An 11,474-nucleotide genomic window follows, 5' to 3' on the forward strand; every position below is an offset into this window, starting at 1 on the left:
AGAGACAGACAGACAGAGAGGAGGAGGAGAGAGATATGGAGGGAGAGAGAAAGGGAGGAAGAAAGGGAGATGGGAGGAGGGGGGAAGCAAGAGAGTGAAAGAGCAAGAGAGAGAGGGAGAGAGCCCTCCCCACCATCTGCCCCGGGGCTCTACCCCACTGTCCTTTTGGTAACCCTCTACCAGTCTCTAAATTACCCCTCTCGTAGGATATTATAGATGGTAGCTTCCGCATGTTCAGCACTGCCAGGGGTTGTGGCCTCCTGCTGGTCCCTCAGAAGGTCTGGGGTTGACTTGAACTGTGAAGGACCAAAGAGCAAGACAGAGGAGTTATGGAAGAAAAGATACAAGTTAGGCTAGCAGAGCTACAAGGTGGCAGTGACAGTGACAGAGACGAGGAGGGTGGGGGCCCTGCCAAACAGGGATGGAAAGCAGATAAGCCAGCTTAGGGTTAGGATAATGAAGGATTGCTATTGGGAACTTGAGGAAGAGGCTTGAACAGGAATGTCTGGACAAGCTATGCTTGCTTGCTATGTCCTTACTTCGTAACCCAAAGTGAACTATTTACCGACGGGTAAACTATCTCAATTGCCTACTGTGGACAGATTGCTCTGCCTTCTAGAGGCTGGCACAGAATGCTCTCAGTAGCAGGGATTGTCTCATATTTATATCTGCATCCCCAGTGCCTGGCACATAGTGGGTTTCTAATAAATACTTCTCGATTGACTGATTCCCTTTTGCTTTCAGTACTACTGAAGGGGCTCATAGAGTTTGGGTGAGAAGCTGGAACTCAGAACTCAGAAGTCAGGAGTGAGGGAAAGATGATAAATAAGAGAATGGGTCTGACCCAGAAGAATGCTTGAAAGCCAGTAGTTGAAGAGCCTGGGGTCCAGAATATAGTGATTCATAGGGCACAAACTAAAAGTCAGAGCAAAACCAGGAAGATAAAATATAAATGAAAAAAAAAACCACTCTCAGTAGGGGAGCAGGAACAGGAGGTCAGAAAGAATGAGTCAATGGTCTAGAGGAGCAGCAGTATTCAAGGAAAATGAAGAGCGTAATGGGAATGTTTTCTGTTTCCAGAAGGACCTTTAGTAGTACAAAATTTTTAAGGACTAGAAACTGAGAAACACTGTTCCTAACAATTTTAGATGAAAAGTTACCCATAGTATTCTGGTTTAATGGAAGGAGCCTGAGACAAGATAAGGGTTGGGTGGCGATAGGCTGGGGAACCTCACCTGCATTAGGGTAGGGTCCCGTGCCCTCCCCCGTGGCTCCTCAAAGCTCTGTAACACCCAATCTTGGGTCTGTCTGGATCGGCTGACAACATTTGATGGGGCCTGGCTCTGATTTAGACCACTCATCATACGGGTCTGCTTTGAGTTAGAAGAGGAGGAGTTGCTAAAGTCCCGGTCCCGGTCCCGTTCCCGTTCTTCTGCAGTATCTCGAGGTGGGCGGCTATCTAAGCTCTGACTTCGCTTTCGATGTTCTGGGGACAGGCGTGTACGGTGGCCAGTTCGGCCCCTCGTTTGGGCCCCTCGGCTGTCAAACTTGCTAATGAGCGAATCCACTGAAGAAAGGGGTGCTGTGTCAATGGCATTCCCAGGGGGGCCATTTGGAGGGGTTAATTCTAAAAGGCTGCCAGTCAGAACACCTGGGCCCACAGGAGCAGCATCCAACAGGGAGGCATGGGAACGGGAACGCTGAAGCTTGTTCTTCTGCCCAAACCCAGCCTCCTCATCAGAGGTACTGCCCTGGGAATAGGAGCCAAGAAACTTGTGAGGTGAACCATAGGGATTCTCAGGAAGCTCGGAGTCCGAGCTCAGCGAATCAGGGGCTCCTCTGCTGCCATTGCCCTTGATCTGCACCCCAAAGGAATCACCACCCTTTTCCCCACTGTTGAGCACCACAAAGGGCTGCCCAGCAATGCCTTGCACCCGCACCGCTACACCATAAGAACTGGCTCTAGCATCCTTGGCTGGGCGACGGCCACCCCGGCGGAAAGGGGCTGCCTTTGTGCTGTCAGCTGACTCTGTGATGAATCGGATTTGCACGCCATGGTCCACTGGCGCCCGGGGCTCTGCTATGGCTGTTGCCCGATCCATGACATGAGGGGATCCTGTGGGAGAGAGAAAGAAAGAAAAAAATCATCCAGTTCCTATCCCTCAGATTTGACCTGAACTATAATGAAAATGGAACCCAAGGAGCCTTCATCTTTTCATCCCACCCAAACTGAGTTCTTTTAGCTCTAAAATCTCATTTTCCTCCAACATCTGAATTATGGTGTAATGAATAGAAAAAGCAAGGAAGACTCAGGGTGAAGCATCACATATTGCAGAACACATTTTGGCTACACAAAATCATTTAACCTCCAAGCAACTTTCTAAGATTAGATGTTACAGAAAAGTTCCCTTGACCAATGAAATCATGGGGCCAGTGCCTATTCCTATCTCCTAGGAGAAGCATGCCACCTATCTATTTCTGATCTAGACATTAATCAGAGAAGGAAAAGCATCAAAAACCAGGGTCTTACTTGGTATATGCTAGAGATCTTTCTTTACCAAAGTATTCTGACCTCGGATGAAGGCCCTCTCCCCCAACAGCTGGTCCAGCCCCTCGTTTGGCAGCCCCTCGTTTGGCACCCCTGGCTATCAATCTCCTAGGACTATTGTCATTTATAGAGGAATTCATTTAATCGACATATAACATACAAAGAAGTGTGCTAATAAGAAGGCCAAACATTTGTAAGAGAGCTTTAAAGCTTTGCAAAGTACTTTATACACACTCATTACAACCTTGTGAAGGAAGGCACTAAAGTAATTATCATCTCCATTTTATAAATGAAGACTTAGAAAGCAGGGTGACCAGCCTGCGGTTACATAACAAGTAATTTTCAGAGGCAGGATCAGAATGGAGGTCTCTGACTTCTTTTTAAAAAAAAAAATCTTTTTTGTTTTTTATTGTTGTTGTTGGAAGGGGCGATTGGGGTTAAGTGACTTGCCCAAGGTCACATGGATAGTAAGCGTTAAGTGTCTGAGGCCAGATTTTAACTCAGGTCCCTCCTGATTCTAGGGCCAGTGCTCTATTCACTGAGCTACCTAGCCGCCCTGTCTCTGTGACTTGAGATACACCAATGCTGCCACTCCAAGTCAGTCCCTCCAAGAGCCAATGGGAGAGACACAACATACACAAATATTGCAAGAGAGACTATAATGTTGTGGCCCATAGCAGGCAAACAGCTCCTGGTTCAGAATTAAGATGCCTCCTTTCCACTCCCTGGGACTGAGGAGAGATCCCTTCATTGCTTTAATGCAGTAAGAGGCACATTCCCGGTATGTGCTGGCACAGTGAGCCTGGGGGAGGGGGAGAAGGAAGGGAGGTTCTCTTTTAAGCATACAAAGAAATCCAGCTTGTCCAGCTCCCATGTTAATCTCCACCATGGACCAGGCCCAAGCTGGGGAATATGCACTAATATGCCAGACCCAAAAGCAAAAAAAAAAAAAAAATACAAATAGCCATTAAACACTCCTAGCTTGGAACTCTGCTTTGGGGAGACTTGGCACTGCCCCCCACCACACTCATGTCCAGAGCTTTCAGGATAGGGTGGGGTCAAAGCTCGGTCAGAGAAAGGGAGGGGGAGTTCAGCTCCAGAGGGGAGGAGTTAAGGTAGGAACAACTAGCATCCTGAAAATGGCAGAATGGGAGTCCCCTTTCAATTCTGCTAGCTAATCTAACAAGCTTGGGTTGGACAGGGAGAAAACTAGAGAACATCATTTATTTATCCCATAACTAACCGATCTAATTACTGGGACTAGTCAATCAAAGATCAATGTCTCCAGCTGTGTGTGTGTAGGGGGGTGATTAGAGAAGCTGAACTCAGCCTGAGGGTCTTCTTTTCCCAGCGGCCACAGAAGAAACTGAGATGTACATGGCATTGCTTTTATTCTCTCCTATGCTGGGTATGAGCAGTGGGACAAGAGAAAAAGCTGAGAGAAGATTAAGGGATAAAAATCTGAAAGGAAAACAAAGGTGATCAAACGGAATACCCCAACTTATTCATTCAGCTCTCCACACCAGAGCTTCTTCACTGGGCCAAAATCTCATCTTGACCACACACACAGCTGGGGAATGGGCAGAGAAGAGACACTAGTTTGTCCTTCTGGGGATCCCAAGGCCAGGTTGAAGTAAGTAACCAAGAGAAACTCTGAGGGACCACTCACAGTAACTTTTAAGTCAAGTGAAGACAAGAAGCGCTTACTCTGTATGCTATTTGCTGGGAATACAAAGGAAGGCTAAAACATCATCCTTGACCTACAAAAGGAGCTTACACCCTAATAGAGGAGACAACATGCAAACAACTATGTACATAAATAAGTGCCTGGAGTCAGGAAAAATTGAGTTCAAATCCAGCCTTTGATCCTTACTAGCCTTGTGACCCTGGGCAAGTCATTTAACCCTGTTTGCCTCAGTTTCCTCATCTGTAAAATGAGCCGGAAAAGGAAATGGCAAATCACTCCAGTATCTTTGCCAAGAAAACCCCAAAACTGGTCATGAAGTCAGATATGACTGAAATGACTCAACAATAAATGTACATAAAAGATGTGTGAAGTATAATTCGGAGTAATCTCAGAGGGAAGACAGGCATTAGCAATGAGAGGGATGGGAAAGGTGTACTGCAGAAGGGAGTATTTGAGACATGGCTTGAAGGAAGGCAGGAGGAGGTAACAGCATTCTAGGCGTGCGATGACAGCCAGTGAAATGGCAAAGAGTCAGAAATGAAGGGTTCCGTTCAGAGAACAAGATGGCCAGTGTGGCAGCATCAGAGAATAAGTGGAAAGAAATAGTGAAAGAAGACCAGAAAGGTAAGAGGGGACCTGGTTATAAAGGGCTTTGAAAACCAAACAAGATTTTGAATTTGATCGTGGAGGTAACAGAGAAGTTTACTGGAGTTTACTGGATATGGAGGTGGGGAGACACACTCCGCTCTGCCTTTTAGGAAGATCACTTCGGCAGCTGAGTGGAGGGCGGACTGGAGTAGACGAGGCAGAGAGAGCAATGAGAAAACTACTGTAACTGCACATATGAAGGGATGAGGGCTGGCATCAGGGCAGTGGCAGTGTCAGAGAAAATAAGGGGATATCTACAAGAGATGTCCCAAAGGCAGAACAGACAGGACTTGGCAACGCATTGGACATATATAGGGTGAGTGAGAGTTAAGAGCTGAAGATAAGAACTAGGCTATGAGCCTGGGTGGTGCCCTCCACAGTAACAGTAAAGTTAAAAAGAGGGAAGGGTTTGGGGAGGGAAAGGGTACTGAATTCAGTCAAGATGGAACAGCCACTTCCTAGCTTGTCCCTCTCATTCATGTCTTAGGATCTAGTTGAAACAAACTATGCCTATACTTCTAGGCCTCAGAAATCACTTGACTTGTTAAGAAGGCTGCTTTGCCTTACAGAGGAAGCTACCGATTGTCCAGATTCAGGTCAGTAACCATTCCTGGACTGGGGAAGAAAGGGTGGTCAGCACCTTACCCAAGACCCCCTAACCTGCTGGGAGGTGATAACAAGCCCTTCCCCTCTATTTCAGTCATCCCGTCTCATGGCACATAACATGTGAGTGTCATTAAGGGTCCAGGAGGGGTTGGAGGGATAGTTCAGAGCAGGTCAGAAAGAAGGGCTTTAAATGATTCAAGGTGGAAAACCCGAAACCTACACGCCTACAGTTACACAGACATGAGGGCGGAGTCACTGGAGACCAGGGCAGACTATGGGGCCTTGTGCAATCCCCTAGCGCCAGGTAAACAGCGCAGCAGCGACCCATGGCATGGAATCCAGATACTTCCCTACCCAGATCCCACCCTTAAGTTCTTCCCTTCCTAGACCTTGGGAAGAGGAGAGGAGGTCTCTCCTCATCAGCTATGTAATCTTCAGGGACAAGTCTAGAAGTCCATCTCACCTCTGCCATTCTTGCTTACAAGGAAGGAGGAGAAAGGAAGCTGCTTCAGAATACTTCTTCCATAGTTACTCATTAACTTGCCCTGCCCCAGTTCCTTCACCCCAGCCCAGTGGCAGGAGTCCAGCACCCAGGGAGTGACAGTGTCCCTGGACTCTTGGCAGGAAGGCTTGGTTTAGAGGGAATTAGAGGTGAGGCTGGGGCCCACAGGGAGCGGGTTCTGGGCCCTTATGGATAGAGAGACTTAGATGTCAAAGAATGATAGCTATGTGATGCTGACCTTTCTGCTCACCCTCAGGACATGAGAAGCCATGGGGACATGAAGATTCCCCACATTTAGGCCAAGTGCCAAACCCTCATAAAATGTGAGTGGCCTGTGACAGGCCGATGAGAAAATGCTGAAATTGGAGAGGTAGGCTAGAATTGCTTGGCCACTAGGCAAGGAAAAAAAACAACACCACTACCCCAATGAGGAACTGGGCCCCTGCAAACTTGATGGACTGGTTTGGAAAACAAGATAAAGGGGGAGGGACATGGGAAATACATAGGCAGCTGGGGAAGCAAAACAGAGAAAGTCCATACAATGGACAGACTAAGGGGGCGGACCCAGGCAACAGCTCTGTCCAGCCCACAAATAAGGACATGAAATAAAGAATAAGGCTGGAAAGGGGCAAGACTAGAGAATTTAGTATGACGGTGGAAGACCTGCTGCCCATCCCTTAAGAAGGCTTGAAGTTACCTTCCTACTCCACCAGTGACCTGGGCAATATTCCTTCTGGCAGAAGCAATTAAAAGAATCGTTGAATTTTCAGATGGAAGAGCTGTTGGAGATCTTCTAGGCACTAGTGACTAGAACAGGGGTGTGCAGCCTACAGCCTCAAGGCCACATATGGCCCTCTAGGTCCTCAAATGCAGCCCTCTGGATTTGGAATCTAGATTCTATCAAAGGGATGCACTTGAGGACCTAGAGAGCTACCTCGAGGGCCCTCTAGGCCAAAGGTTCCCCACTCGTGGACCAGAAGATCTCTAAGGGCTCTTCTAGTTGAAAATTCAATCTAGTCCAATTATTCTTATTTTACAGATGAGGAAACCAAAGCCTAGGGACACAAAACCATTCACCCAAGACCGTAGATATCAAATAGCAAAGATGAGATTCAAACTCAAGTCACTTGACTCAGAATCTGGGTTGTCCCGAGTTATTTTTTTCCCTCCAGACCATGATGCCCCTATGAAGTCCTTATAACATAAGGAAGCTCAGGTCAGAAAATACAGAGAAGGCATAGAGCAAAACTACCTGACCTGGGTTAATGCCTCTCATTCGCCAGGTAATTCTCGGGGCCACGAACTTCACCAATTTCCATGGTGAAACAGAAGAGCCAGGAGCATTGGCAGCTTGACTCCAAAACAGCGGTTGCTAATTACTTTCAAATTAAAGCAACTTTCCTGAGGCAAGGCATCAAAGGGACTAAGCTGAAGCCCAATCCGAGTTTTCTTGCTCATCACTCCGTAAAGTAAACTTAGGACCCTTCAGCAGCTCCTCGAAGATACTTCAGACTTAGAAGACTTGAATTCTCTATGGTTTATGATTATAAAACTCCCAAATGTTTTTCAGCTCTATCAGTGTATAATCTATGCAGCCATGAAGCATAGTTTGATAAGTATGGGGCTGGGGATGTCAGAAAATTGAGAATTCTAAATACTACCTACAAATCACTGGGTAGGCAATTTGTTTCCTAATACCAAGGGCTTACCCAGTAGATGAATCCAGAAACAAAGAACAGTAAGGAAGGTAAAAAACCCCCAACCTCTGTCATAAGATCACAAATCTAGGTGTTCACCCTGACACCTATCTCAAGGGAAAACTCCCCCAAAAGAAACCTGGATCTAGAGTCAGAAGAGCTTGATTCGAATTCTGGTTCTGCCACACTATCAGTATGACTCTGAGAAAGTAAATTTACCTCTGTGGGCCTCAGTTTCATCATCTGTAAAAGGAAGAGACTAGACTGGATCAGGTGTTTTTAAACCTTTTTTTGGTGTCATGTCTAGTGAAACTGATGGACCACTTCTCAGAACCATTGGTTTTTTTTTTTAATGCACAGGAAAAAAATACATAGGATTACAAAGAAAATCAATTAGTATTAAAATACAGTCATAAACTATTTTTTTAGTTCCCAGACCCTATGTTAAGAATCCCTAGAGCAGATGATCTCAAATGACCCTTCTAGAAAGAATTCTATGATCTAAAATTATCTAGACTCCTCTCATGGTATACCTCCCAGAGATGGGAGGGAAAGCTCCTCTTGGCTGGAAAACAAAGCTGAGACATCCTCCACCTTGGACAGATTATGAATAAGAAAGTATAGAGAGAATAAGGCTGGAAAGGAAGACCAGAGACTTTAGTATGACAGTGAATGACAAGATATCACTTTCTGTCCCCCTCATCCCTTAACATGACCCTAAGTTGCCTTCCTATTCCACCAGTGACCTTGACGACATCCCTTCTGGCAGAAGGAAGCACAGAATAATTGCATTTTCAGCTGGAAGAGATCTTAGAGATCATTTAGAGCAATCATCCTTACTTTACAGATGAGGAAACTTGGACAAAAACTCAAAATCTTAAACGGTTTTACTCCCAGACGGGGACAGGAGTTAAAAAGAGGTGATAATTGCCTTGTTTAATATCACAGGGTCCCTCTGCAGCTGTATATATGGTATGTATTTCTGAGTGGCCGGGAGAGGGGGAAATGTCCGAGCCATCGCACCGGAAAGAGGGAAGAACCAGCAGCCACGTCCAGGGAAAAGGGAATGGCCAGTTCTGCCTGAAGGGTGGGAGCAGGACCGCAGCGAGATGAAGCTGCCTTCAGCTACTCTCCACTCTCCTAACATGCAGTCCTCGTTTTAAGCCCCAGAGCTTCTCCACCAGCTCCCAGAGTCAAGAAAAACCTAATCCCCAAAAGACTCCTCTATGCCTGAGGCATATCCTTCCCCTCCGGCGCCCTCACCTGGCACCTGCCCAAGGCCCTGCCCAGGTCACCTTGCACAGGGGGAATCTGGTTAGGAAGGCCCTCCAATTAGTTGCTTTTCCCCGAGTTCCCGGGAGGAATTCTAGCCCCAGAGAATAATATTGCCAGCACACCTGCTCCTGCCCCTGCCCAGCCCTCCCTCACCTGCCTTCCTCCGCACCTGAGTGTCCCCCGAGAGGACGGGATCAGATTCCCGGAGCTGCCCCGCTTCTAGGCTCTGCCCTGGTCACTCACCCTTGGCCTGATCCGGGCTGCCTCTGACCGTCCAGCTGGAGGTTCCCACTCGGGCTGGGTTAGGCTGCAGGATGGCACGCGCGGTTCCACCGCCCTCCCCCTTCTTCCTCCCTCCACCCCCCTCCCCTACCTCTCCAACCTGTTACTCCCCTCCCCCTAACTCCGCCCCTTCCCCCGCCTCCATTGGCCCACCACCGCCCCGCCCTGCCCTGGTCTTCCGAGGATTGGACCATGAGCCCCAAGCTAGGCGGGCCTGCAGAAGACCTGGAATGATACCCCGGGTCTGGTGTGAGGGTCGAGGAGGAGGTGGTGGTGTTGCAGTCACGTGGTACGAGACGGTTGGGAAAGGAGGGGGGGTGCGGCTAGTTACTAGGAGGCCATTTTGGGGGAGTAGCTGAAAGCTTCTAGTGTACCTCCCCCCACCTCCGCCCCTTTTCCCTTAGCCAGATGAACCTGCAGGTTAGAGCATCTTCCTAACTCTGGGGGGAAAAGAGGCTTCACCAAGAGCCACAGATCCTTATCCCAGCTAGAAAATTCTGCGTTAATCCCTAGTAGAATTTCTTCCCTCTTCTGACTTCGGTTCACCTTAGATAAAAAACAGTACAGAACAAAAGCCCCAAACAAACCCAAAAGACAAAACCCCAAGTCTTCTCAAATATCCTTTACGGAAACCCAAAGACTTCCTTCTCACCTCCTGCAGAAAATGTTTACCTTCTCCACAGCCTTTCCTTTTTCTTAACCCTAAAGCATTCATCTAAGCCTAGCTGAGAAAAGAAATGAAGCATAGGACAATAAAAAGCTCTTTCCTCAGGGAAGGGCTAAAAGAAGGGTCCTAGCCCAGACTAAGCTCATTTCCCTACTTAAACTGCTTTGGATAATGTTGCTTTGATTCCATTGAGAAGAAAATGAAACGTGGAAGAACGAGTTTACATTGAGCACGGAACAATAGAAACAACTGCTGGGGGGGGGGGCAACTGCGGTGTCAGGAACAATTTACTGGCTTACTTCAAAATCGGCCTTTTACCCCAAGAACCCAAGAAATGCTCTGAATGATCCCGACAGTAATAATAGCTAGCCTCTATACAGGGCTTTAAATGCAAAGCACTTTCAATATGTTAACCCATTTGATTGATGGATGCCCCAAGAGGAGAGAAGGCTATTACTCTAGGCACATCGAAAGATTAGGGGCAGGAGGCATAAATACTTGTTGAAAAATGCTACTGTTAAAAAACATGTTTTCCTAGATCTAAAAAATGCTGAGCAAGTAAATCAGTAATCAGCAAGCATTTATTAAACACCTACAGTGTGCCAAGCATTGCATTAGGCAGGTACTGGGAATAAAAAAAAAAAAGTGAAGCAAACAGCTCCGGGGTGGAAACGTCTTAATCTCGGGTCTAGGGAGCCCCAAGAGGAACATAGGAAGCGCCAGCTCAGAAACCAAGAATTCACTCAAACAATCTGACTGCCTCCCTTCCCCCCCCAGTTTTCCTCTCAGGTGAGTAAGGTGTGTCCAAGTAACTAGAAGAGTAAAGTCCTTCCCTTCCCTAGGCTGGGACAAAAACAAAGCCTCTGCATTCCAGGGGAAGTATTATACCACCATTAGGGCCATCAACCTAGGGCTTTGCCCCAAGTAGTGTCTGGAGGAAAGCTTTGCATTTGGTTTTAAGGTGAGGTCTGGTCTCGAGGCAAATTTCTTCCAGGAAGATAAGACCTCTGGTTAGAGAGACCAAGTGTTGGCTTGTTTTTTTGTGTTGTTTTTTTTTTTTAAGCATATGACACTGTAGAATTAACTCATACTAGAAAAGAGGAAACTCCTAGATTACTGGCCAATTATAAATATACACATATATAATTGAGTATATAATATCCTCAAAATCCTCACTATATAGATATATAACTTACGTGGTGCACATATTATACAATATGTAACACTTTAATTAACATTTAAGTATGAAAGACAAGCCATAAGAAACTCCACCCTTTACCCTTTGGCCAGAGACTAGGGAAAAACTGAGCCAATACTGAGTCACTATCACCTGTTCCTCAAGTATGCATTCAGCATGGAGTTTGAGGTCATCAAACAAGCTGCACTAACCACCACCACTTTTACCCTTAAAATCTGAGGGAGTTGGGAAAGTGATAAATGCAAATTGTAAACTCCTTGGGGGAAGGATAGAGATTGAGTTTCAAGGCTTTTCGAGAAATCAGTATATATTTATTAAATGCCTACTGTGTGTGGTCTCCCTGCCAAGTGTGGTAGTCAGAGCC

General features: G+C 46.7%; 1 protein-coding gene across 4 annotated transcripts in view; it reads right to left on the reverse strand.

Annotated features, from left to right (window-relative positions):
* The window catches only part of CGN (cingulin), a 22,725-nt gene extending 13,394 nt beyond the window's left edge, over positions 1 to 9,331 (reverse strand). For 3 of the 4 annotated variants that reach the window (XM_069090008.1, XM_069090007.1, XM_069090005.1), the window contains exons 1-3: positions 9,207 to 9,331; positions 1,236 to 2,116; positions 196 to 296 (exon numbers count right to left, since the gene is read on the reverse strand). In XM_069090008.1, the coding sequence (XP_068946109.1) occupies positions 196 to 296; positions 1,236 to 2,102 (968 nt within the window). In that variant the 5' untranslated portion in view covers positions 2,103 to 2,116; positions 9,207 to 9,331. Of the gene's footprint in view, positions 1 to 195; positions 297 to 1,235; positions 2,117 to 9,132 lie in introns of all 4 variants that reach the window. The other variant, XM_069090006.1, reaches the window with a different exon arrangement.
* Positions 9,332 to 11,474: the final 2,143 nt, after the last annotated feature.

This window comes from Petaurus breviceps, unplaced genomic scaffold (genome assembly GCF_028583685.1).
Source record: "Petaurus breviceps papuanus isolate PSGF00001 unplaced genomic scaffold, PetGlider_PUasm1.0 186, whole genome shotgun sequence".
NCBI lineage: Eukaryota > Metazoa > Chordata > Mammalia > Diprotodontia > Petauridae > Petaurus > Petaurus breviceps.